Source organism: Podarcis tiliguerta, assembly GCF_965153285.1.
Source record: "Podarcis tiliguerta genome assembly, chromosome: 14".
Lineage (NCBI taxonomy): Eukaryota > Metazoa > Chordata > Lepidosauria > Squamata > Lacertidae > Podarcis > Podarcis tiliguerta.
In genome coordinates, this window is record NC_139547.1 from 7797540 (window position 1) to 7825385 (window position 27846).

At 49.2% G+C, this 27846-nt stretch overlaps 1 protein-coding gene across 2 annotated transcripts in view; it reads right to left on the minus strand.

The window, feature by feature from the left end:
• HCN4 (hyperpolarization activated cyclic nucleotide gated potassium channel 4) overlaps positions 1-27846 on the minus strand; it is a 124454-nt gene that overhangs the window by 19909 nt on the left and 76699 nt on the right. Inside the window, exons 3-4 of one of the 2 annotated variants that reach the window (XM_083412987.1) lie at positions 20899-21060; positions 4224-4442 (exon numbers count right to left, since the gene is read on the minus strand). In XM_083412987.1, the coding sequence (XP_083269113.1) occupies positions 4224-4442; positions 20899-21060 (381 nt within the window). The remainder of the gene's footprint in view (positions 1-4223; positions 4443-20898; positions 21061-27846) is intronic. The other variant, XM_083412988.1, reaches the window with a different exon arrangement.

Consider the following 27846-nt stretch of genomic DNA (forward strand, 5'->3'; position numbering starts at 1 on the left):
TGCGCCCATCTCACTCAAGAGGCCGGGAGCCAGCGCTGTCCAAAGACACTTCCGGGTCACGTGGCCAGCGTGACATCGCTGCTCTGGCGAGCCAGAGCCGCACACGGAAACACCGTTTACCTTCCCGCTAGTAAGCGGTCCCTATTTATCTACTTGCACCCAGGGGTGCTTTCGAACTGCTAGGTTGGCAGGCGCTGGGACCGAACAGCGGGAGCGCACCCCGCCGTGGGGATTCGAACCGCCGACCTTTCGATCGGCAAGCCCTAGGCACTGAGGCTTTAACCCACAGCGCCACCCGCGTCCCCTATGATTCACATATGATTCACTCCCACCCGGAGTGTCCTGTACTTAAGGACACTCCTGGTGGGATTCGACGGAAAGTTAAGTGGGCTACGCATGTGTAGAACGAGGTCCGCTTATGCAACATGAAATTTTCCCTCTCCCCTCCTCCTGTACACCTCCTAAACTTTGGGCTTTCCCTCAAACCTCCAGAGCAGATTTAGGGGGCACGTGGTGGGGGGTGACATAACAAAAAAGTTCTATTATGTGAGCAGGCTTTGTTCCACTCATGAAACAACTTTGTTGTATCCCACCCAAATAGTCACTATATAGGGTTGGGATTCAATCACCTAACAGCAATCTCAGGTTGCACAATTGCAGTTGACTTCTAGCTCTTGGGCAAGGAACCCACCTTCCCCTCTCCCCCAGACGTCGATAAGGAAAGTGATAGAGAAATGCGCTGGGAAGCGTAGGGTAACTTTTGCTCAATGCAACATTGTCTAACCTCCCCACAAACATCAGAACAAATCAGAACGTTTTGTAAACAAATCATGACCAGATGCTCAGCAAACAGATCATCTGGAAGCAGCCTTATTACCCTGATAATTGTACTGTGGTACCTCGGGTTAAGTACTTAATTTGTTCCAGAGGTCCGTACTTAACCTGAAACTGTTCTTAACCTGAAGCACCACTTTAGCTAACGGGGCCTCCTGCTGCTGCCGTGCCACTGGAACACGATTTCTGTTCTCATCCTGAAGCACTATTTCTGGGTTAGTGGAGTCTGTAACCTGAAGCGTATGTAACCTGAAGCGTATGTAACTCGAGGTACCACTGTATTGTCTTAGTCTTTTTGTAAATCACTTTGAGGTTTTCTACAATCAGGCGGTGCATGCATTTTATGAAATGAATAAAATAAATAAATAAATAAAGTAAGTAAGTAAGTAAGTAAGTAAGTAAGTAAGTAAGTAAGTAAGTAAATAAGAAAGATTCTCTCCCACTTTGGTTCCAGGCATAATGTAAAGTGCTGCTTCTGATCTTTAAAAAGACCTAAACAGGCTGGAACCAGAGCAACCGAAGGTTCTCTTGCTCCTGTGTAAACTGAGATGATCATCTGACACACCACTTCAGGCACCATCACCTGCAGAGGTCAAATGCATGGCTACTGGAGAGAGGACTTTTTCTGGGATCCTAGGAAAAGCCTGTCATGTTTTCATGGAATTTCAGTGGGGAAGTTGATTTTTTTTGGTTACTTCATCTGCCGCTGACTTTTCAACTGCTGCTCTTAATGCCATTATTGATGGGCATGTCTTCCAGTTCTGTTCATATAGTTTTAATGCTTTTTAATGAAATTTTGCTAAGCCATCTTGAACTGCAACTATGGTTGAAAGGCAGTGCCTGGTTTATTATAATAAATCAATGCAGAAAAGGAAAATTGTAATAATGAATGGAAGATTTGGTATCTGAGGGGGATAAATATTTGATACACACACTTGCTAAGTTTGCCCTAGCAACTAGGAAGCCCAAAGAATTGGGCATAAATTTGCCTTGCAAAATGGTGTACATTGTGCTGGGGACCCTCTATGGAGAAAGCATATAGATACTAGTTTTTCTCCCTCTCAGGGACTCTAATTGAAGTGAACATTGGAAGATTCGGGACAGAGAAAAGAAAGGACTTCACACAGAACGCAGTTAGACTATGGAATTCTACCAGGGGCAATCATGGCCACCAAAGTGGCTGGCCTTAAAAGAGGATTGGACAAATTCATGGAGGAGAATCTACCAGTGGCTTCTGGCCATGATACATATACAATACATTTCTGAATACCAGTTGCTGGAAACAGCAGGATGAGATAGTGCTATTGCACACAGGTCCAGCTTGCTGGCTTCCTAGATCAGGCAACTGGTTGACCTCTGTGGAAACAGGATGCTGGACTACGTGGGCTTAATCTTTGGTAAACCATCAGACCACTATCTCCTCCTTGTGTTTCTCCTGCACCGTATTCAAACTGTTATCTCCCTGTACTTGCAACATTTCCCCTCCAGCAAACACACTGTACTACCACTTGTACTGATGCTAAAAAACCACAACATTGCAAATAGGTGGGGCAGAAGGCAGTGGCAGGAAGAGCCAACTCATTCTGGTTTTGCCCCCATCTTCTTCTCATTTGCCTAGTTCTGCAAGGGACAACACTGAGGCTGAAGAGGAAGCTGGCTGGCAGGCAGGCAGGGCTACCCCTGAACTGGATGAAAATAAGTAAGAAGGGAGGCAGGTGGCTGAGTGCAGACTGAGGTTGGTGGAGAAGCACCTTACCCACCCTAATGGAGCAGCCTCCACTGGCTATGGCACCATGGCCTCTCTTGTGCAAGCATTTGTAGACCAGCACCAGCAGCAATTTCCCTTCCACTCCTGGATCCAGCATGTTCTGCTAAAAAAATATATGTGCATCCCTATCTCTTGTCACACACACAGAGAGAGACATTTGGCTTCTGTCCTTGCCACCGTCAATTATTTCTACCCACTTATCACTCCTTCCAGGTGCAACACAAAAATTAAAAAGACATGTTTCTGCCCGCAGATCTGAAGTAACACACTGGGAACATGAATTGGGGAGGAAGATGGAAAACGGCACAGTTAGCCGGTCTCATCCTGCAAGATGTTCAGCAGGACAGATGGGAAAACACCCCTTGGGCCCAGAATCTGTCCTGGTCCTTCCTCTAATGCAGGCATGGGGATTCCTTGGACCTCCAGATGCCACAGAGCTACAACTTCTGTCAGACTCCTGTATCTTTCATTTTAGGCAATGCTAGTGATGTCTGAATGAGACCGAATGGGTGGCAGGGAACTCCAGGAACTTCTAAGCTTTTGAACTCTGCTATTCATAGATACAAATTATGAGCCAACCAAGTTTTATTTTTAAAACCTATCAGAGAACAAGGAAGCATGAACCACTAAACAGCAGATAATAATGTTGGACCTTCGTAGGTGGTTATAGGGAATGTAGGAAGCTGCAATCCACAGAGAGAGTGTGATTATTTGTCCACCTTCTTCACTGCTGCCCACTGTGATGGGCAGTAGCTCTTAGGGGCCTCTGGCTGAGAGAGGTCTTTCCCATCAATTGCTACCCAATCCTGTTGAGCTGAAGATACCAAGGGCTGAAGCTGAGACCTGCATGCAGAGCACCACGGCACAAAGGTCCCTCCCCAGAATATGTGAGAGGGGGGAAATCAACTGGTCACAGAGTGCCCAGTTCTACCAAACTGCAAAGAGCCCCCACCCCAACTCACAGTCCCCCAAAATAGGAAATCACAACAAACTCAACACCAAAACTCAGAAAAAGTCAACTCAGAGCCAAACCCCACAGACTGGCCTAAAATGTACCTGCTCAACAACACATTGTGGCATGAAGCAATCATAGCCAAAAAGCAGTGGCACATGGACAAAATGCAGACACAAAAAACGTGTTGTATCCACACACACCCCTCCCCCCCGGAAAAATGTGAGCACCAACGCCCTTCCCAGGACACTCCAAACACCACCAATATCCCCCCAAATAGCCATCAGAGTGGAATGGCTAATTTGCTAGTGTAATTCATATGAACGGGAGCTGGCATAATGATTCTGCTTTTCTGCATGCATCTGTACGGTTTTCATGGGTCTTCTTGCTTGTACATGATCAAATTCTGCTGATTACACACGACAAAGGTATTTCTTAGTATCCAAGAGGGTGTACACACCTTACATTTAAAGCACAATTAAAGCACATGACTTCCCCCAAAGAATCCTGGAAACTGTAGCTGACCCATCACAGAACAATTCCCAGCACCCTTAACTAACTCGCTCAAATGCTCCTTCGCTTGTAGGGTAAAGCTGGCTGTTTGAACACACACACACACACACACACACACACACACACTGCAACTGTCGACAAGGCAGAGTAGCTTACCTTCTCCTGATACTGCCGACGCGAGGAGTCCAAAGACTGGATGAGGGCTGTGGCGTGGCCGATGAACATGGCATAGCAGGTGGCCCCGACAATCATGCTCAGCATAGTGAGCCATACGTCAGACATGCCCACTGGGGCTTGCTGCCCATAGCCGATACACAGCATGTGGCTCATAGCCTTGAACAGCGCATAGGAATATTGCTTCCCCCAGGAGTCATTCTAAAGAGACAGACAGACAAGAGTTACAAGACACAAGGAGGACAAAGCCTGCGCGGACTTTGCAAAACAGATCTGCGCATACAGTCGCACACTGGATCCCAAACACCTTGCGACTCGAACATTTTGGCTCCCAAGCGCCGCAAACCCAGAAATGAGTGTTCTGGTTTGTGAATGTTCTTTGGAACCCAAATGTCCGATGCGGCTTCTGATTGGCTGCAGGAGCTTCCTGCAGCCAATTGGAAGCCGTGCCTTGGTTTCCGAATGTTTTGGAAGTTGAATGGACTTCTGGAACAGATTATGTTCGACATCAGAGGTACGGCTGTACCTCTACCACATGCCAGCTCTGTGGTGATGCTATTATTATTATTATTATTATTTTATTGATTTTGCTCAGCACAGGTCTAGGCATGCCACTGGTAGCAAAATGCTGACCATTCCCTTTGGTGCTTGAAAGGACTTTACTGGAAATTGGCAAGGGGCACCTTTGGGCAACTGCCAGGGCCCCTGCACCTGGCAGAGTCCTAGAATCATAGAGTTGGAAGAGACCACAAGGGCCATTGAGTCCAACCCCCTGTCAAGAAGGTCCTGGCCTGGCACTCCAAGCAGTGAGAGGTGGCTGGACCTGTCCACCCCTTTAATTTCCCCACAGTGCTCCTGACCTAGAATTGCTTTGGGGCATTGTGTGAAAATAAAAGAGTGGGCAGACCCCATCAAGCAGCGCTGCTTGGAATTCTGCCTTTGCCGGCAAGTGAGCTCTCCAGGGTCCACAGAGAGAGGACCTGCTCAAATCAGGAACTGGTCATGAAGAAAATCCCCCCTTTGGAAACAGAGCAGTATTTGGAGATGAGGAGCACCTTTTGCATCCCAAAAAGGGCAGGCTTTTACACAGAAGATAGGCACAAACAAATATTCCCCCACAGACAATTATGCAGACATATATGCACACAGATGATCCAATGACATGCAGCTTGACCAGGTGCCAGGAATCTTTTGCACCCTATTTTGTACCTCCCATGCAGATGTTACACCATTGATTGCAAAATCCATTTCGCGCTATTTTACAACATCTATTGCACACTATTCTGAACCATCTGTTTGCAAAATCCATTTCACGCCGTTTTACACAGCCTATTGCAAAATCTATTGCACTCTGTCAACATGCCTTTCCAAAACAGGTAGGTGCCTCTTCCAGAAGTCTTCCCTGCATTAAATGGTGTTGCTTTCATTCAAACAGCCTCATGAAAACATGAGCACGCCTTCTCATACAGCAAAGGGCATTTGCTAAACTTCCAGCACTTTCTAACAGTATCACCTGCACCCCCTCGCATCTCATGATGGGGTATTTTCCCTGAAACCCATAAAATGTAGACTTTTTAAACCTTCCCATGTGTTAACCCCCTTTCCCACCCCACATAATGAGAACGACGAAAGGGTGTGGTCGTTGATTATGCTGGCCTCCCTGTTCTGCTTTTGTATTCCTAATTAATTCACCTGATAAAATAATGATAAATGAATCAATCTTCCCTTCTGAAACACGGAATGGCACCCCTGATACAGAGATAACTATGCAGCAGATAAAATGTGGTAATCACACCAGAGCTTGAAACCCGGCCAACTAGGGGTTCTTAAAACAATCAGTTGCTGGCTTTTGCAACTAGCAATACTTACTTTTAACAGTACATTGCAATCACCAGCCCACCTTTAAAATGCTCCTTGAATAAGCACAGTTCCTAGGAGTGTGCTGAATATTCTCAAATTTCAGTTGCAGGGTCAGAAACAGAAATTTTGGCAGGAAAAAGATTGTCTCCCCAGAAACACTTGCTTAAGTATTTTATTTATTTATTTTTAAAAATCCGTTTGCCGCTATTGTTCCATTTGTGTACAATAGTTTCGGCATTATCACCCCCCCCCCCAAAAAAAACCCCTGTTACTTCTTCATTCTGGTTTAGTCAGTCACATTGGTAAGCATCTGGTCAGGGATTATGTAGCAAAAAGATATGTTCTGTATTCAAATCCAGCCATGTAACAACATCACTGGGGGCAACTAAGAGTGAAGGCAAGGCTTCCTGGAGGAATCACATGGATCATAGGAATGAACTCCTAGGGGTTGAGGTCCCTTTGTCCCCCCATAAAATATTTAAGGGGGCTGGGACTTCCCAAAGTTAATGGGCACTATGTTTACTATCCCTAGCCGATGGGGAAATGAACCTACAGGACCTATAAATTCATGAGGGATAAGACTGTCAGTGACTACTAATCTTGATGGCAAAGCTTCTGAAAGCCAGTTGCTGGAAGCTGCAGAAGGGCACCGTGCCGCTGTGCTCACGCCTAGCTTGCATGATTCCATGGGAATTTGGTTGGCCCTTGTGAGAACAGAATGCTGGAGTTGATGGCCCACTGGCCTGATCCTGCAAGCCTCTTCTGATGTTCTCATGACCTGTTAAGCCCAACTGAAGACTTGAGGCCCTTTTCTCACACTGCGGATCTCAGCATTGTGGGAAGTGCTCCTGTGCCATGTAATAATAATAATAATAATAATAATAATAATAATAATAATAATAATAATTTTATACCCCACCCTCCCCAGCCAGAGCCGGGCTCAGGGTGGCTAACACCAGTAAAATTACAGTAAAAACAAAATGGGGGGGGGATTTAAAATACAGGTAAAAATGCAATTTAAAATACAGCCTCATTTTAAAAGTAGCCCATAGATCAAAAGCATAAGGGGAGGGAAACATAAGGGTCAGACTGAGTCCAAACCAAAGGCCAGGCAGAACAGCTCTGTCTTGCAGGCCCTGCGGAAAGATGTCAAGTCCCGCAGGGCCCTAGTCTCTTGTGACAGAGCGTTCCACCAAGCCGGGGCCAGTACTGAAAAGGCCCTGGCCCTAGCTGAGACCAATCTAACCACCTTGCGACTTGGGACCTCCAAAATGTTGTCATTTGTGGACCTTAAGGTCCTCTGCAGGACATACCAGGAGAGGTGGTCCCGTAGGTACGTGGTTCCTAAGAATTTGCTTCTCAAATCAAAACGGAGCAGGATGGAATGGCCGGATCCACTGCTTTGTGCCCCCTGAGGCCTCCTCTTTCTCTCCGGCATCAGTGGAAAGTTACCGAGATGTCACCCCAGCCATTGGCCATGCCATCGTGTCACCTTGCAACATCAGCCAGGTTCAAGCAAGGTTTGGTCCCATGGAGAATGGCAAGTGCCATTCAGGCAGGAAGGCAAACAGATCAAGTGCTGGTGTTGAGTTACCCTGTGAACAGCCTGTTCTGATAGGCGCCGTTGTTCCAAATCGTTGAATGGGCAACCCAACAAAAGGGCCACACACACACAAACTTGAGAGCTTCACAAAGAGACACCTGTCCTTTGGCGCCAACCTGTCTAGGCTAAGTTTGCTAACAATGGGGATGGCACAGGGGAGAAATCCAGGCTTGCTCTCCAATGCCACTGGGATCCTTTGGTTACCACCTCTGAGGCCCTTATCAGTTCCCATCTCCAAGTGTCCTACTAAAGAGAAAAGGGCTGGAATGGAGCCATCTTTAGACCAGGCCATCCCATTCAGTGGCGTAGCGTGGGGGGTGCAGGGGGGGCCGGCCGCACCGGGCGCAACATCTGGGGGTTAGGGTTAGGGGGCGCAAATCCACGGGTTAGGGGGCGCAAATCCACGGGTTAGGGGGCGCAAATTACTTGCCTTGCCCCGGGTGCTGACAACCCACGCTACGCCACTGATCCCGTTGCACAGCTAAGGGCAGTTAAGATTCTGGTGGGGTCTGAAGGCACTACCCTGGTGCCTTTGGGCAGAGAAGGACTGCTCTCTCCAGGCCACCCACCAGCAGCAAAGGAGAAATCCAGTAATAATGAGCGTGCTTGAAAAGAAAGGCACCAAGACTTAAACGCGTGAGGAAGTTGAGTCAGGTTCTCGGACATCTTTGCTTGCACCCCCTAAGCCCAGACATGTGGAACAGAGATGGAGAACCCTTTCAACCTTGGGGGCAGCCTTCCCTCCTGGCCAACCTTCCAGGGGTCACATGACAGCAGTGGTCACGGCCAGAAGCAAATGTGGGCGGAGCAACAAAAGTCATTTGTACCACTGTGCACCAGGCTAGTTTCCACACACACTTGTAGGCAACTCTCTTTTCTCCACCCAGACAACCAAAAGAAATGATCAGAATTCAGGGACACATTACATCCAGGTAAAAGAAACTCAAGGAGGGCGTGTAGCAGGGCAAGTAGACCGTGTGGCTGAGGAGAAGGTGTGAACTGATCCTGAGGGCCACATTGAGAGGCTTAGAGGGCCACATTTGAGAGCGATGGGACTGAGGTTTCCCACTCCTGACATAGATGACTCAGAGTCACCCATCAGATGACTCTGTTCAGAGGCCTCTTCAGCCATGGCTGCATGCAACTGCATCCTTGAAAAGGATGGGCTGTATCCTTATGTGACCCAGCCTCACTGGATTTTATTTGTGCATCTGTTTATTTCTATTACACTCTTAATCCGGCCTATCCTCCATTGAACTGAAGGCAGCACACATGGTATCCCCATTTTAGCCTCACAACGAGCCTCTCAAGGAGGCCACACTGAGAAATAGCAACAGGTCCAATGTCACCCCGTTCGACCTGTTTATCGAACGTTCATTCCGATTTGCTTGCAGGGAGGTTAGATGACCTTGCATTAAAACAAGTGCTATCCCACGCTTCTCAGTTGATTTTACCCACCTCTTTCCCCACCGTGAGAAGTCTGATCTATTGGGGGAGCAGGTTTGTTGCACAAGACCTCCCCAGTCAATGTTAATTGTGCAACCTGCATTTGCCAGCTTGCAACTGAAACCCACCGGAAAACTGTGACAGTCCAGAAGTGTCCTCAGCAAAGCTTTGTCTGTGAGCAGGCATTTCAATTCAGGTCTCCCTGGTCTAAGCGCGGCACTCCTGCCACAGCACCAGAGCTGCATGCAAAGGTGGCAAAAGGCTTGTGTTTTGTGTGCATCGTCCACAATGTGGATGTGGAGCGCTGATGGCACTTCAAAAATAGATCCCTATTTTAATGAACAGATTGTTCCTGCAGCATTATGACACATCTGTACTGCTGCTTTTATGTAGAAGAGGTGGCGGGTGAGTTCTGGCTTGGCGCCAGGGCAACGATTCCCAAGGGGAACCTTCCCTTCCTGTTAGGAGGTAAGAAGGAGACTCAAAGCTGGATTTCACAGGGCAATTGCTTGGCACTGGGCACTGCTGCTCAGAGGAGCTAGGGCAAGGGCTGTAGCTGGTGGAACAGTAAGTCCCTGGCATCCCCAGCTAGAGAAGGGCTGAGAGACATCACTATCTGAAACCCGGGGAAGTTGCTGCCCGCTGGGGCTTATACCAGCTTCTCCCAACCTGTTGGCTGCCGGATGGTTTTGACTACAACTTCTACCAGCCTCTATGGCCAAGTTGGAATACTCTAGAACAGGGATGTCCAACAGATTGATCACGATCTACTGATAGATCCCCAGGAGGTTTTGGTAGATTGTGGTCGATCGCTGGGTCCCTTTCCTTAGTGTTTGAATCCGGCTGTTCCTCTTAAAAACAGGGCTCTCCTCCCTAAAAACAGCACCCCTACTAAAAAAAGCTCAGCAACTTTGACCTGAACCCCCCCCAACCCCCCCCCCAGCTCTTGGGAGTTGGTCACCCCTGCTCTAGAAGAAACTTGTAAAGGGCCCTGAACAAGTTGCTAGGCAACGAAAAATTTCCCCAGCAACAGGTGCTCTTATCAGGGCACGCCATCAACTAAGACTGGGTCAGTGTAAATGAGCATGTGGATGAGTCAGCATTAGGGCTCTGGCTAAAAAGAGAAAAAAGATTATTGTTTCTTCATTTGTTTTTGTTTTCTCTTTATTAATGACCAGTGTAAAGTTTTGTAAATAATAAAGGCTCTGAGAAACAGAAGCCAATGGTGTTTATTTCTGTAATGGGGATTTCGCAAAGAGATAGCTGGAATGCTGCTGATGTTGATGTAAATAAGTTAAAGATGCGGAGAAAGTTTTCTGTAAAAAGAACTCTGCTGCAGAAAGAAAAGAAAATCCAAGAGTAGATGTCAATGGTCAGGGAAGATGGGAGTTGTAGCTTGATAATGTACAGAAGGCAGTGGCGGCTGATTCCCATTGGGGCTGGTGGAATGTAAAACAGAGAGCCCAGCAGTAGGTGGAGCAGAGCCAATGGCAGACAGAACCAACAAATGTTACTTTTGTCCCCATCCTCCACCTTGCTGAGGTCTACAAGGGCAACGCTGAGGCTGAGGAAGAGGAAGCTGAGAGCCCCATCCACCTTCTGGGCTGGTTATATGCAAGAAGGCAGGTGGGCAGTACTGAGACTGGTGAGGCAGGACCCATTTGTCCTGATGGCCCAGCCTCCACTGATGGAGCCCGTGTTAGGCAAGGCTGGTGTGGACCATACCAAGCTAGACAAACCAATGGTTTGCCTTGATAGAAGGCCATTTTCTATGGTGCTGGGTCACCCTGTTTTCTGCTTCCTGCCATAGCAGGGCCCGAGTGTTGGTATTTCAAATTCTTATCATCTCATTGACATCTTTATTACGGCTACATTTACTCCTGCTATAAGGCAGTTAGCAGTCAGGCCCTCCTATGTGTTGCAATCGCTGTCCGAAGCCTGACAGCGATGTGTCAATTCATCCATTCAGATGTTCCAATTCACCAATTCGCCACTGGTCAGGCCTGGGCTATACCCAGGGATGCTGGGATGCTGCCCGGTTTGGTGTGACAGCCAAACAGATGAAGGACAGGCTGCTCTTTGGTTACACCATTCCACCCAGATGGCGAACATCTAGCCTCAAACCAGGGGCAGCTAACCTGGTGCTCTCCAGGGGCTGCTGGGAGACAACAGAGAGAGCCAGTGTGGTGTAGTGGTTAAGAGCGGTAGACTCGTAATCTAGTGAACAGGGTTCGCTTCCCCGCTCCTCCACATGCAGCTGCTGGGTGACCTTGGGCTAGTCACACTTCTCTGAAGTCTCTCAGCCCCACTCACCTCACAGAGTGTTTGTTGTGGGGGAGGAAGGGAAAGGAGAATGTTAGCCGCTTTGAGACTCCTTCGGGTAGTGATAAAGCAGGATATCTAATCCAAATCCAAACTCCCATAACTGGCTCTACTGGAGTCCAACAACAAGTGGAGGGTCATAGGTTAGGCACTCCCACCTGAAATGGTTGGGGATCAAGATGTCTGCAGCACAGCACCAGAAGGGGAAAAGATGGACTCGAATAAATTAGACTCCTCGCAACGGAGCAAAGCTCAAATAAAACTAATATCCAAGGTTGGGCAGGAAGCAAAGCCTCTGGGAGATCAGGTAACTGAGGTGAAAGGCCGACCTTCTTATGTCCTCATGGCTCTGCTATGAATGGACAAATCACTCTGTTTCCACCTCATGTCACATTTAGATGTGTTACCCATGCGTCCAGTTCATCACATTTCTGCATTAATCTGAGACTTTGCATTGGCCTGAGATTCTGCTTTGAAATATGTATCGAAAGGTGTGTTTCTAAACACATGGGGTTTCCCCCCCCTCCAAAGTACACACTTACAAATGCATTTTGATGGATGGATTTTTAGCCGAGAACTGCATTTTGGAAACGTGAAAGCTGGCGAATAGCTAAAATTCTGATCTGAACTTTAGTCTCAGAGGTAAGGGATCGTAGTTTGCAAAATTCAAAGTCCTTAAAACGCTCCGTAGTCTCAGTATTAGACCTCTTGGTACAGGGCTGTATATAAATTCAATCAATCAATCAATCAATCAATCAAATAAATAAATAAATAAATAAATACTACATACCAACGCTCCCTCCCTATATACCTAAACCTGCAAACAGTTGCCCCAGGACTGTAGCATCGAACAGAAGCACACTCTGGCCTTTGACATTAGCCAGGGGACTAAGGACCACAGGGGAGGCTGACCCCCTGCTTTCCAGGAAGAACATCCCACCACAGGGAAGAGGCACCTACCTGCTCCATTACTTGCTTTCATTGTTTTTTCTTCCCTCCCCATTCCCCATTCTGAAAAGGGCCATAGCTCAGGGGCAGATCATCTGCCTTGCATGCAGAAGATTCCAGGTTCAATCCCCACAGGCATCTCCAGGGAGGACTGGATGAGACCCCTGCCTGAAATCCTGGCAAGCGTCTACCAGTCAATGTAGTAGACAATACTGAGCTAGATGGACCTAATGGTCTGACTTGGTATAAGGCAACTTCCTTTTGCACTCTGTTTATTAGAATGTGAACCTACAAAGCATATATCTTTTAATATGTGCACAGTGCTTATAAAAGTTTTGGTGTTTTACAAGCAGCAGCAGTACTACCCAAACTGTCACAATAGCGAACATTTTTGGAAAAAAAATATCTTTCTCCCCCCCCCCCCCTTTATAATAGAACTTTGCTAGTTTCCCAGTGAAGGTGAAAAATGCGAGTTTCAAGGTGGACAAGGAATAACTTCACATAGCATATATGAAATTCACTGCTGCAAGGAGTGGTGGCCAACAACTTGAAATGACTTTAAAAAGAAATTAATCAAATTCACGGGTGATATGCTAAATCTATCAATGAATATCAGTCATGATGGACCTACATTAACTCCATGGTTGAAGAAGAACATTAAGAAGAGCCTGTTGGGTCAGGCCAATGGCCCACCCTGTTCTCACGGCAGCCAGCCAGAGGCCTGCAAGCAGGATCTGAGTGCAACAGCTCTCTGGCCACTTGTGATTCCCAGCCTCAGGCCATGGAGGCAGAACACAGGCATCATGGCTGGAAGCTATGCCTTTGAAGGCCAGTTGCTGGCTGTCAGGGAACTGCCATCAGTGCCGGAGGGAGAGAGCAAAATCCAGAGGGATTCCGGAGAGCGTCCCGGGATTGGGAGAGGCAGCCCATCTTCTGGGGAAGAGAATCAGCGTAGCACCAGTGGAGAAGGGGGGCAGATGGGGGAAGCGGCGAGGCGGTCCCATGACTCCTTGCCGGGGACCAGCGGGGAGAGTAGAGGTCCTCCGCTGCCTACGCCCTCCTTGCGCAGAAGGCTTTCGCGCAGAGAGAGTAGGAGGACACTAGGTGTCAAAGAGCTTCTTTGCTGGAAGAAGTTTAAGAAACGCCCACTGACGGATTCTGCCAGCGATTGAGACAGCCACGGGTAAGTGGCTGTCCGGACAGAAAAGGTTCACTCAGGCAATCCAGTCAGGTGTTTGCACCGGCTTACGCACGAGCAACCCCTAGAACCATTACATTGGCCATCACCAGCAAGTCCGCTCTACTTTACCGTGGGGAGGAGTTGCGGTGGACTGCGTGGCCACCCACTCTTCTCTGGGGGCGGGGGACGAAGTCCTGCATTGCCCAGGGGATCCTGGCCACGTGGGGCATGACTGGTACCATTTAAGCAGAGGCACGAGCCAGAGGGCTTCCTCTTGGCTCGCTTCCTCAATCTCCCACCCTCCCTCCCTTTTTTCAGGTTTTCGTTCCTTGATCTTGCTATGGACCTTGGTTGGTCACCGTTGAGGGCCCTGGTAGGAATTCTTCCACTTGGCAAATTGGCAGAGACCATTTGGTTTTCGCCTACCTCGAAGCAATTGTCACAACTTTGTTAGGTTGGTGGTTAGGCATTGTTTGACCTTATGATGGGGGAGGGGAGGTGTGGCCTGCTCCTCCAAGCTTAAGGGTATTCCGTTAAAGGAATCCTGGGGTGTGGATCTTGTCCAAAGCCCGGGGTGGGGCTAGGGCCATGACACGACCCCGACGGGAACACCAGGGGGAGCTCGAGTTGGTCTGCATCGACGGGGCTCCCCCTCCTGGTGATTTACCCTTACTAGACTCCCTTCACAATGGGCAGGAGTCAGATATAGTCGGGTCCATTCAATGCCTAAGCCAATACCGCTCACATTCTGTAATCAATAAAGTTGTGGCCAAAATTTGCCCAATAACATTAACCTAATATCTGTGTCCTTGTGTGTGTTATTCTTCAACGAGGGGGTGGTTTCACGGTCTTGACACGCAAGAGACTGCTAATGCCATCATTCCCTGCACAAGGGCTTCTCAGATGTATCCAAGTGGCTATCGAAGGAAATGGAAAGATGCTGTAGACAGTTCTTCGGCTGCTCTTTTGGCATGATTACATTAGGATTATTTTTATGCAGTATTTTACGGAGACACCTTCTGTGCCCTGGCTCATTGATGAAATGCCATGCAGAAGGAGCAACGTTTTGTGTGTGTGTGTGTGTGTGTGTGTGTGTGTGTGTGTGCAGGAGGAGGTGGGGACAGGGAGAATTAAAGCTGGATGTAAATGCATGCGCAGAGCTCTGTGCGAAATTTGAGGGTAAGGAATTAAAAACAGAACAATAGAAGACTCTGAATCTATTAGCTCCACTTTGGAAATACGTGCAGCTAGTTCACAACACCAAAATCAGAGAAAGGGTTCCATCGTATCAGAAACAGAAGTCTGTGCCTAGGATCTGAACCAGGATAGGAAAGTACTGTGGCTTAATGGCAGAGCACAGGTTTGCATCACATGAGACCCCGGGGAGCTGCTACCAGTCAGAGCAGGCAATACTAGGCTAGATGGAGAAACAGTCTGACCTCTTATAAAGGCAGCTTCCTGCGCAGGTTGCTGAATGATAACTTAACAAGCAACCATCAATAAATAATATTGCAAAGGATTAGCTGTTTGGTGTAGACAGAGATGCTATTTGCCTTCTAGCTAACAGTGAGCCCCAAGTTTTCTGCTGCATAGGGCCTGGCACTAGGAATGTAAGCTGCCTTATACAGAGGTCCATCTAACTCGGTGCTGTCTGGTTGACAGAGGCTATGCTGGGTTTCTGATGGCGAATCTTTCCCAACCCTACTTGGAGGTGCTGGTGATCGAAGCTGGGACCTCCTGAATGCAAAGCAATCAACTATAGGATGTCCCACCTCCCCGGCTGCTCTTCGCAGGAAGTCAATATAATGGCACTCCCTGGAGAATCTGCTTCAAAAGCTGGTATTTTCTCAAACAGCCCTTGTCCCTGCAGAGATCTCCATCCCATCCCATCCCCCTAGAGCCAGGAGTTAATCTGTAAAAATATTAAAATAATCAACACCCTCAAAAATTAGGATCTGCAGGGGCCTGACAGGACTGGGCAGGGCTTGCTTGTGAGCACAAGAAAACTGAGAGCCTGGGGAATCTGAGGACCAGAATGAAACTCCTTGGCGTGCAACCCCTCTTATCAGCCGGCAGGTTGAGCCAGGCAAGTACGTGCTTGCATTCAATAATTCTCCATGCTCAATGTGCATTTCTCATCCTTTGGCCCCAAGAGCATCAGTTGTTTCAAATCTCCACTCTCTCATTTCTGCTGTGCCACGTAAAGCACACTGTAAGCACATTGGAATGAAAAGAGAGAGACTTCAACATCTGTCTGCAGATAGAGCTGGGGCAATCCATGTGGTCCCTTTCCAGATGTTCTGGACTGCAACTCCCATCATCCCCAGGCAACATGGCCAATGGAGAGGGATGGTGCCATGCAAGAATTCCTCCACAGTCCCATCAGTGACCCACAGCATCAGGGCAAGGACCTCAAGGTCAAAGTGGATGTGGATGTGTGGCATGACCTGTGTTTCCCAGTTCGGGTGCACCCTGGCTTAGTAACTGGGCTGCTGAAAGGGTCCCCAGAAACTATCACCCCATCTGTACTTTACAGTTGAAGCACTATTATAACACTTTACAATGGTGGCTCTTAAATTTTTGGTGTCACAGATCTCTTTTATGAAAGCTACACCAGGAAAATTCACATAAACATGTACAACATTTTGCACATAGATTATCTTATTGTACAGTATTGGGAAAGTTGCTTTCTTGTGATCAGTTCACAGACTCCACAAGAGTTCATGGACCACAGGTTAAGAACCCCTGCATTAAACGGTGGTGGCTTCCCCCAAAGAATCCTTGGAGATGTAAATGTAAAGGCGCTGAGAGTAGTTAGGGGAACCCCATTCCCCGCCCAGAGCTGCAATTCTCATAGTTGTGTAATAATCCTTCTTCCCAGGAACCTATGGGAATTGTAGCTCTGTGCGGAGAATAGGGGTCCCCCAACATATCTCAACATCCAAAGCAAGAAACTACAGTTCCCATATATTTTGAGCAGGGGGAATAAGCCATTACTGTTTAAAGTGGTATGATACTGCTGTAAGTGGGTCCTCAAGGAGCATGAAGAGTCTGCGTATGCCGTTCTGAATTGCCAGTTCAGATCTGAACTCCAGTTCAGATTCACAGCTATAGTTCAAGAGCAAAACTCTACCTTCACAGAGCAAAAAGCATGTAAGTAACAAAAGATCACTCCCATCTGCAGCATCTTGTATCGTTTCCAGTATATCTGGAATATATATCAGTATGTCCAGTATATCTGAAGGAGCGTCTCCACCCCCATCGTTCTGCCCGGACACTGAGGTCCAGCTCCGAGGGCCTTCTGGCGGTTCCCTCACTGCGAGAGGCCAAGTTACAGGGAACCAGGTAGAGGGCCTTCTCGGTAGTGGCGCCCGCCCTGTGGAACGCCCTCCCATCAGATGTCAAAGCGATAAACAACTACCTGACATTCAGAAGACATCTGAAGGCAGCCTTGTTCAGGGAAGTTTTTAATATGTGACATTTTAGTGTATTTTTCATCTTTGTTGGAAGCTGCCCAGAGTGGCTGGGGAAAACCAGCCAGATGGGCAGGGTACAAATAATAAAGTATTATTATTGTTGTTGTTGTTGTTGTTGTTGTTTCCCCAAAATAACATTTGTATATCTAATATATTTTTCTCTAATATACCTGAATCTGGAAGAACATGAGCAAAGCAACATGTCTCTACCTAGCACAAAATCCCACCATGAATGACTAGAGGCCAGAAGTGGCTTGCTGGAAGGAGTGGAGCAGCCAGGCTAGCCTTTTGGCTTATCAAGAGGGGGGAAAGGGGGGGTGCAGGTTGGCACAGTGCCAGCACAGGAGCAGAGCCAATGCAGTGCTGCCGCCATTGTGTTTGCACCGCGCTGATCTCCCCACTGCCTCTCCTTCCTGGTGAGCAACAGTGACCCATCTGCCAAGAAGATAGCGTCATGGCTCTGCCCCTCCAGTGAACCACTTCTGCGACATGCCCTATAGATTTTAAGTTGGGATGAGCAAACTGGGCTGATATTAGCTTAACGCAGCGGAAAACCTTGAGCCAAAAGCCATATATGCATCAGGGTAAACCCATAACACATTTGACGCTAGCTAACCCTCTTCAGGCATTCATTATCTGTGAAGAATGGGAGTTGGGGGGGCAGTCCTCCATCCCACTGCATTAATTACCAATGGGTAATAAACGCAGGAGATAGGGCTAAAGTCTCTCTGTATTACCAACACTGTCAATAATGCCTTGTCTACAGTCCCACATTTGGCTATGCAAATGAGCATTGAACAGGCCCTATAATCAACCTCTCTCTCAACTGCTTGCCTTACAAACGTTTCTTAATATCCTTTAGAGGCTGGTCTCACTGTTTCGGAAATATGAGAAGAGACACATCATTCCAAATCCTCTAATCGTGTCTGGAGGGTGGCGGCTGCAGCAGCAGCGACTGAGCCTCCATTGCTCCGCAAAAGAGCTTTGGAGTAATCAACGGTGTCTCTTCTTGGCATGAACACAGGGAAGGTATTTGCAGATGTTTGGGAATAAATATGTTGCCAACAGCACTGGCTCGAGAAGGAAAACTCCCATAAAATTTCTGCAGGATTGCAGGTTCCAGATGCTTGGACTAATTTGCAACGCCCAAAACGACGTGAGCCTTAAGGGGTGGCTGATTCCTTATGCTCCACCTGGAATGCCAAGATCTACTGATGAGGCATTTCTAGTGGTTCCCCACAGCCAGGAAGTTCAATTTTGGCCTTTACTAGAGACGGAGACTTTCGTGTGGCAGGTCCTGACCTGTGTAAATCCCTAACCAGGACAGGAATAATCTACTTGTTTCTCAGCTACCTTCCAAACGTCTTCTGAAAACTCCATTGCTTAGACAGGCCTTTGCAACAGAGGTGCCGTCTTGGGCCAAATATTTTTTTGGGGAGGGGAGGTCGCATGTGTGATGTTGCGCGCATGACATGCATCATGTACCTGTGATGTCACACATGTGTTGCACATGTGTCACCAAGAGGAGGCCTTGCCCAGACTCCTCCTTTCTCATGCTCAGGAGATCCTGCCTTTGATGCTGTGCCGTGCTCAGCTCGGTGATTCAGCCGCCTCTGCCCCATCAATATTTTTTGGGGGGGCTGAGCCCCCTGCTAAGGAATATTGAGGGGGCTGATGACACCTCCACCTCCTAGAGTTGGCACGCCTGCTTTGCAATGTTATTTTTCTTTTCTTTTGAACCAGCCACTATTTACTGGTGTTTTCGTTTATGCTTTTGCTGATTTTATTATAATCTCAACCCTCTGAGAGTCTCAATGGCCAGAGAGAGAGGCCTGAGGGGCCACATTTGACCCTCAGGCCTGTTCCCACTCCTGGCCAAAGGACTAGCAAGATGTTCCTACATCATCAGTTCTATTACTATTGGATCAACTGCAGAAAGTAGAAAGGGAATATGTACATTTCCCCCCTTAGAGATTTCTGGCTGCTATTGTGACAAAAACTAAAGCCAAAATACAGCCCTAAAGCACCCCTCTTCCCCATGTTCATGTTCTGCATGTGTAGGCTCTGTTTGCGGGTTCTAGTGAAAATTTGGAGGCTGGGAGTTGAGTCAGTGGGCAGTCTCCTTTTCCTTGTCCCCCCACCCTGGTCCGGTCCACAATTTAGCTATGTCTGCTTCCTGATTTCAGAAGGTCTCCTTTCCCTGGATAATGCCCGCCCTGCCAGCCCTGACAAAGAGAGAGCCCAGGACTGTGTCTTTGGAATGTTCCTGCTGCTAACCCTTCTCTCTCACTCTCAAAACCACGACTTTTGCCATTTACAGCAGCTCCAAATAGCCTCTTCCCTCCAATAAGCTAACATGGAGGTATTTTTAGGCTGTGATCATGCCCTGATCTAGCCCATTCTTTTTTTAGATTACAAATTTAGATTCAACCTCTTTGTGTGTGCGTGTCTGTGTGTATCCAATGCTCTGATCACTTGGACACTTATCACCCTTCTTTGTTAGTTTTTGCCCTAGTTATTCTTATTTTACCTCCCTTATGTTCGAGAACAGGCAGGGAGCACCTGTGGTTCTCCCAGTGCAGTTAGACTCCAACTCCTGTCAGCCCCAGCCCCAGTAAGGCCAATGGTCAGGGATGATGGGAGTTGTAGTCCCACAACATCTGAAGGGCCACAGGCTCCCCATCCCTGCTCTAAAGTTAGGGTTCTCCATGTGTGTGTAAGGCAGGGGTCCTTATGGGAATGTGAGCAATTGCATGAGGAGGGGAGGTCTTGACCTCAGCCTCTGCATGCCAACAACTCAACCCATATTTTGATTGGGTTTTGACACAGAATGAGGTTGGGCTTCTATGTACAATGCATAAATGGGTTCCCCTTTGCTGCAAGAATTTAGGAGAGTCTAAATGTGGAGGGAGGGCACACCAGTTTCTGCCACCAACCAGAGGAACAAGAACCACAGGGTGGTGAGACTCCTTTTATCCAAGGAAGGAGGCCAGGGAAAAGGGAAAACCAGTTTGGCCCAGCCTACTGAGGCACAGAAGACATAGCTGCTAGAAAGAACTTTGCTTCTGTTTCCAGGTGACCTGAGGATGGAGGGCCAACTCTCAGCCCAGTTTACCTGAAGGAGCATCTCCACCCCCATCGTTCAGCACCAAGGGCCTTCTGGTGGTTCCCACACTACAAGAAGTAAAGCTACAGGGAACCAAGCTGAGGGCCTTCTCGGTAGTGGCACCCACCTTGTGGAATGCCCTCCCATCAGATGTCAAGGAGATGAGTAATTATATATCTTTTAGGGGAGATCTGAAGGCAGCCCTGTATAGGGAAGCTTTTTAAGGTTTAATGTTTTAGTATGTTTTTATATATGCTGGACGTTGCCCAGAGTAGCTGGGGCAACCTAGTCGGATGGGCAGGCTACAATTGCTGTTATTGTTTCTACTTTGGACAGAGTGTCCAAGAGGATGAGATGCAGCCTGAGAGAATTCTCAAGTGTGCATGGCTGACTTCTTCAAACTAGAGGGGGTGTGCTGAGAGTGCCATGTCTGATGGGCTTCCAAACCCTGGAGATGGACTTCCTGGGATTTCAGAAGCAAGAGGAAGGAGGGCACTTAGCATCAGGGATACAAGGACCACTGGGCAGTTGTTAGCGTGTTTGCTTTTGTATTGCTGCTGCCTTGGGAACCATGTGATTGAAAGGCAGGGTCCAAGACTTGAAAACAAGTTGAGTTGAGTTGAGATGCAACAGCCCAAGTGAAGGAGCTACATTGCCAGTCAAAAGTGCGCTTCCCAGGCAGCACAGAGCAACCCAGGCAGGCACAGACAACTTACCACCATGCGATTCAGTGAAACCCAACAGTCGTCAGGGAAGTCCTGGAGCATTGGCACCAGAAACTGGAGGCAGCCGTCCCAGTGACACAGCAGCAGCATCATGCCGATCAAGTTCACGATCCGCACCACGGCGCTTGCCAGGTCATAGGTCATGTGGAAGATCTAGGAGAGGCCAATGCGGAGGGAGGGGGAGAGGGTTACCAAACAAGTACCAAGAGACGGAAAATGCATGCGCTGGAGATGGGAGCAACACATGAGGCCATGCAACCCAAGAAGGAGTCATCCTCTTTGCTTTCATCACATGAACGTTTAATGCCCTTTTTAGCTCATAGTTGCACTGCTTATTCTTACCTTACATCCCCTATGTTCTAGAGCTGGGATGGGGAACCAAGTGTTGCTGGTCTTCAGCCCCAGTATAGCCAATGGCCAGGGGGTAGTCCAACAACATCTTAAAGGTAATAGGTTCCCCACTCTTGCTTGAGAATGCAGAAGTTTTTGGACTGCAATTCCCAGAAGCCCCAGTTCCAGAATGGCTAAGGGCTACCTCAGAAGATGGTGGATGTTTTTAAGCAGAGTTTGAACGGCTACCTGCCAGAGATTCTTTAGCTGTGAATCTTGCAATGCAGGGCTTGGCCTCGATGAACCTTGGGGCCCCTTCCAACTCAGGAATTCTATGATTCTAACAATAATAATATAGCGACAGTAATATATAGCCATATTTCCCAGTGCATGTGACCTCCCATAGCCGTGGTTCCAATGGCAGCAGAAGCAAAAAGGGAAGCTACGAATAACTAACGAAGCAGACAACGAACGCAATCTGATGTTTAGCAATGCGATGCCTCTCTCCATTCATATTCCACCCACCTCCCCTGCCAAGCACACCCCCCCCCCCCGCCGCCTCCAATATGGGGGATTCATCTTCAATTCTCATGTGCAGCCTGGGTGTGTTTCACAGATCATCTCCCAACCTGTTATCACATTCCGGCTTTACTGCCTCCTGTGAGAGAATGAAGTGTTCATGAACAAGCAGAAATTCAAGAGGGGATGACAATGACTTCAAGATGAGTCAGGCAAAACGCACGACTCGGGATTCTAGACAAAACGCTCTCCTGGAATTCCTAGGAGCTAATGTGCATGCATTCAAATATGCACAGCTGTCCAAAATCTGTCCAGTCGTCTGATTCAGGGGGGGCGGTGGGGGTGCCTAGTGGGTACTCACCTATTTATTGTATTCAATTTTATTTATTAATGCATTTCTATCTCGCCTTTCCCCTAAGGAGCCCAAGGTGGGGTGAATGGTCCCCTTTTTCCATTTTGCCCCCACAACAACCCTGAAAGGTAGGTTAGACCATGGGTAGGCAAACGAAGGCCCGAGGGCCAGATCCGGCCCAATCGCCTTCTAAATCTGGTCCGCAGATAGTCCAGAAATCAACGTGTTTTCACATGAGTAGAATGTGTGCTTTTATTTAAAATGCATCTCTGGGTTATTTGTGGGGCATCAGAATTCGTTCATTCCCCCCCCCCAAAAAAATAGTCTGGCCCCCCACAAGGTCTGAGGGACAGTGGAGCGGCCCCCTGCTGAAAAAGTTTGCTGACCCCTGGGTTAGACTGAGAGATGGTCTCCAAGGTCCTAGTCCAACACTCTAACCACTATGCCATGCTGCTGCTGATCTTGGGAGTTTCTATAACTTGTTTTATGCCCTCCATTGGTAACCATTCATATTTTCTCTGGTTAAGAAAAATAATATAAATATTTAGAAAATGTTTGGCTTATTTTTTTAATTTTAAAATGACAAGATATACACAAGCACACATCATTTAAACAGATTATATCGGGCTCCGGAACACTTTGGATTTTTGATCTGTTTGTCTCTATTGCCTCTTGGCATTTGTCCTTAAGGCTTGTGAGGAGCCATAGTCTAAGGCTGCATAGGCACTGTACATTGAAGGCACAGTTAAAGCACGTGGCTTCCCCCAAAGAATGCTGGGAGCCATTGTCCCTCACAGAGCCCTCCCAGGAAGAGAGTCATTGGTAAATGTCAGGGACAACAGGATCACTGTGGGTGCTCTTGTGGAACACCAGTTTTGCAGAGTACCATTTTACTTCTGTGTTGGACATTATTCTCTCTCCAGTCTAGCCTTAAACTGTTAAATTAGGCTAGCTTAGTTGTATTAATATCATAAGAATGTAAGAAGAGCCCTGGCCAATGACCTATGTAGTTGCCAGTATACTACCAGCGGCTCCCAGCTGGTTGCCCAGTAAAATATAAAGTTTCTTACCGTATTTTTTATTTCAATATTACAGAGAGAGGCTATAGAACTCAGCCTCTTGGATAGTGGCATTGACGAGTGAATCTCCACCTCCCCCCGTCTCTCCCACTTCCTCATTCGTCATTCTCATTCATCACTTCTACAGGTGCTGCTCCATGCCCTCTGCCTTTGAGCTCTTTGCTCTCCTACTTTTATGGCTCACCAGATTTTGGGAGATGGAGGTTCTGGGGTGCTTTCTAAAGACACAGTGTCAGTCAGCTGCCATTCCAGTCTTGCCTCCTCCTCTCCCATTATTTCCCAGCTTTCCCCCTCATCTGCCTCTGAGCTGTGTCCTTCCTCACACCCCTGTTGTAAATCTACACTGTCTTCCTCTTCCTCCTCCCTGGAGGGGTCAGGATGGGGAGTTGGTCTCCACCATTCCTCCTCTGCCCAGTCCCTGACAGTAGTCCAGCATCTTCTGCCCCACCAACCTCAGTCTTTCCCCAGCCAGGACCTACCTGCCTGCCTTCTTACTTACAATCACTTTATCGGGTTGCCCTGCCTGTCACCTTCCTCCCCCTTAGTCCTAAATAGTGCTTATTGAAGAACTCAGTAGCAGGGGCAGGATGGAGGCAAGAGTAGAATCATAGAGTTGGAAGGGGAGCACAAGTAGAATGAGTTGGATCTGCCTGTCATAGACACCTTGTTGTTGTTTAGTCATTTAGTCGTGTCCGACTCTTCGTGACCCCATGGACAAGAGCAAGCCAGGCACTCCTGTCTTCCACTGCCTCCCGCAGTTTGGTCAAACTCATGCTGGTAGCTTCGAGAACATTGTCCAACCATCTCGTCCTCTGTCGTCCCCTTCTCCTTGTGCCCTCAATCTTTCCCAGCATCAGGGTCTTTTCCAGGGAATCTTCTCTTCTCATGAGGTGGCCAAAGTATTGGAGCCTCAGCTTCAGGGTCTGTCCTTCCAGTGAGCACTCAGGGCTGATTTCCTTCAGAATGGATGCGTTTGATCTTCTTGCAGTCCATGGGACTCTCAAGAGTCTCCTCCAGCACCATAATTCAAAAGCATCAATTCTTCGGTGATCAGACTTCTTTATGGTCCAGCTCTCACTTCCATACATCACTACTGGGAAAACTACCGTATTTTTCGCTCTATAGGACGCACTTTTTCCCCTTCAAAAATGAAGGGGAAATGTGTGTGCGTCCTATGGAGCGAAGACGCTATAGCCCCGCGACCCTCTCCCGGCTGGAGAGGTGACACGCGGCTATGGCAGGAGCCTCTATAACTGCACGTCAACTCTCCAGTCGGGAGAGCGCGCGCGGGGCTAAAGCGGGCTTTTGCGAGAGGTGAGGGAATTCCCCCACCTCCCAGGAAAGCCAAGAGAAGCCGTGCAGCCCTTTTAAAGTGTGCGCGGCTTCTGCCGGTTTTGCGGGAGGTGGGGGAATCCCCCCACCTCCCAGGAAAGCCAGGAAAGCCCTGCGCAGCGTCTCCCGGCAAGGAGAGGCTGCAGGGGCTAAAGGGGAAGCCAGAAAAGTGAGCGGGATCCATCCCGCTCTCTGCCTGGGCTTCCTCCATAGCTGCGCGCAACCCCTCCGGCAAGGAGAGGCTGCACTGAGCTATGGATTCTTTAGCCCCACGCAGCCTCCCCCGGGAGGGAGAGGCTGCACGGTGCTAAAGGGGAAGCCAGAACAGCGAGCGGGATCTATCCTGCTCGGTGCCTTGGCTTGTGCCATAGCTGCGCGCAACCCCTCCGGCAAGGAGAGGCTGCACGGAGCTCTGGATTCTTTAGCCCCACGCAGCCTCCCCCGGGAGGGAGAGGCTGCACGGGGCTAAAGGGGAAGCTAAAACAGTGAGCGGGATCCATCCCGCTCTCTGCCTGGGCTTCCTCCATAGCTGCGTGCAACCCCTCCAGCAAGGAGAGGCTGCACGGAGCTATGGATTCTTTAGCCCTGCGCAGCGTCTCCTGGCAAGGAGAGGTTGCGCTGGGCTAAAGAGGAAGCCAAAACACCGAGCGGGATCCATCCTGCTCGGTGCCTTGGCTTGTGCCATAGCCGCGCGCAACCCCTCCGGCAAGGAGAGGCTGCACGGGGCTATGGATTCTTTAGCCCTGCGCAGCGTCTCCTGGCAAGGAGAGGTTGCGCTGGGCTAAAGAGGAAGCCAAAACACCGAGCGGGATCCATCCTGCTCGGTGCCTTGGCTTGTGCCATAGCCGCGCGCAACCCCTCCGGCAAGGAGAGGCTGCACGGGGCTATGGATTCTTTAGCCCTGCGCAGCGTCTCCTGGCAAGGAGAGGTTGCGCTGGGCTAAAGAGGAAGCCAAAACACCGAGCGGGATCTATCCTGCTCAGTGCCTTGGCTTGTGCCATAGCCGCGCGCAACCCCTCCGGCAAGGAGAGGCTGCACGGAGCTCTGGATTCTTTAGCCCCACGCAGCCTCCCCCGGGAGGGAGAGGCTGCACGGGGCTAAAGGGGAAGCTAAAACAGTGAGCGGGATCCATCCCGCTCTCTGCCTGGGCTTCCTCCATAGCTGCGTGCAACCCCTCCAGCAAGGAGAGGCTGCACGGACCTATGGATTCTTTAGCCCTGCGCAGCGTCTCCTGGCAAGGAGAGGTTGCGCTGGGCTAAAGAGGAAGCCAAAACACCGAGCGGGATCCATCCTGCTCGGTGCCTTGGCTTGTGCCATAGCTGCGCGCAACCCCTCCGGCAAGGAGAGGCTGCACGGGGCTATGGATTCTTTAGCCCTGCGCAGCGTCTCCTGGCAAGGAGAGGTTGCGCTGGGCTAAAGAGGAAGCCAAAACACCGAGCGGGATCTATCCTGCTCGGTGCCTTGGCTTGTGCCATAGCCGCGCGCAACCCCTCCGGCAAGGAGAGGCTGCACGGGGCTATGGATTCTTTAGCCCTGCGCAGCGTCTCCTGGCAAGGAGAGGTTGCGCTGGGCTAAAGAGGAAGCCAAAACACCGAGCGGGATCTATCCTGCTCGGTGCCTTGGCTTGTGCCATAGCCGCGCGCAACCCCTCCGGGGCTATGGATTCTTTAGCCCTGCGCAGCGTCTCCTGGCAAGGAGAGGTTGCGCTGGGCTAAAGAGGAAGCCAAAACACCGAGCGGGATCTATCCTGCTCTCTGCCTTGGCTTCCTCCATATCCGCGCACAACCCCTCCGGCAGGGAGAGGTTGTGCGCAGCCTGTACGCTGCTCTTTGGGGCTGGGGGGGGGAAAATATTTTTTTTCTTGATTTCCCCCCCTAAAAACTGGGTGCGCCCTATGGTCCGGTGCGCCCTATGGTGCAAAAAATACGGTATAGCTTTAACTATACAGACCTTTGTTGGCAAGGTGATGTCTCTGCTTTTTAAGATGCTGTCTAGGTTTGTCATTGCTTTTCTCCCAAGAAGCAGGAATCTTTTAATTTTGTGACTGCTGTCATGGAGCCTGGTGCTACCTACTGTTGGCCTCTCTGCCTTCTGCCCTACCAGTCCCAACAGCCACTGGCACCGTTGCCTAGTTCACCTGCGACAACCTTCCTTAGCAAATAAGGCCCTGGCGCACAGTAGAGGCATTCATTCCTCTGCGACCCTTTCAAATATAAATGAAATGGACTCCTCCCGCGATGCTTTTCCCTGTCTAGCCGAGGGAGAGCAAAGGGAGGCAGTGGAGGGGATTCCCAGGGTGTGACCCCGTTGCATCCTCTTGAGACAAGGGCATCCTGACTCGACAGCTGTGTTTCCCTGCCGTAAGCGAAGAGGGATGGCAGGAACCTCCTAGGCAGGCTGGGTGACTAGCGGGGAAGAGACTCAAGCTGCCGAGCGCGTGGATGTATTGGGGAAACGTTGTTGATTTATTTACACAGACAACCCAGCTGGTTTCAAGCAGTTGCCAGGCAATCTCTTTGCTCAAGTGATTGGAATCCACAAGGCAAAAAGAGAGAAGCTCCTCCAGTTCACCTCTAATGACAGAGCAAGGCCACAGGGACTGGAGGCGGGAGAGAAATCCAGTCTAGTTGTGCTATAGTTCGACAAATCCCATGATCTAGAGTTAGGAGTGAGCAGTGAGGTGGCCAAGTTTGCTGATTATTGTTCCACCCAAGGGTTGTTAAAACAAAAAGGGCTTGCAAAGACCTCTGGAAGGACCTCTCCAAATTGAGGGAATGGGAAGTAAAATAGAGAATACAATTGCGTGTAAAGTGATATATGCTGGGGAGGGGGATCTTAATTTCAACTACCGTATTTTTCGCCCTATAGGATGCACTTTTTCCACTCCAAAAATGAAGGAGAAATGTGTGTGCGTCCTATGGGGCGAATGCAGGCTTTCGCTGAAGCCTGGAGAGCGAGAGGCGTTGGTGCGCACCGATCCCTCTCGGTCTCCAGGCTTCAAGAAGCTGTCTGCAAGCCTTGCGCGCCCAGCGGGCGTTCCCGCGGGCTCGCAAGGCTTGTGGGCAGCAGCCCGAAGCACGGGGCGTGCTCTGGACCTCGCCCCGTGCTTCAGGCAGATGTCCGCAAGCCTTGCACGCCAAGCGGGAGTTCCCGCCAGGCTCGCAAGGCTTGCAGATAGCAGCCTGTTCTGGGGGCTGGGGTCGGGGGAAGCTCGGGCTTCCCCTGCCCCAGCCCCGTGGCTGGGGGGGGGGGATAATTTATTTATTTATTTTCCCCCAAAAAAACGAGGCCAGTGCGCCCTATAGGGCAAAAAATATGGTATATGCT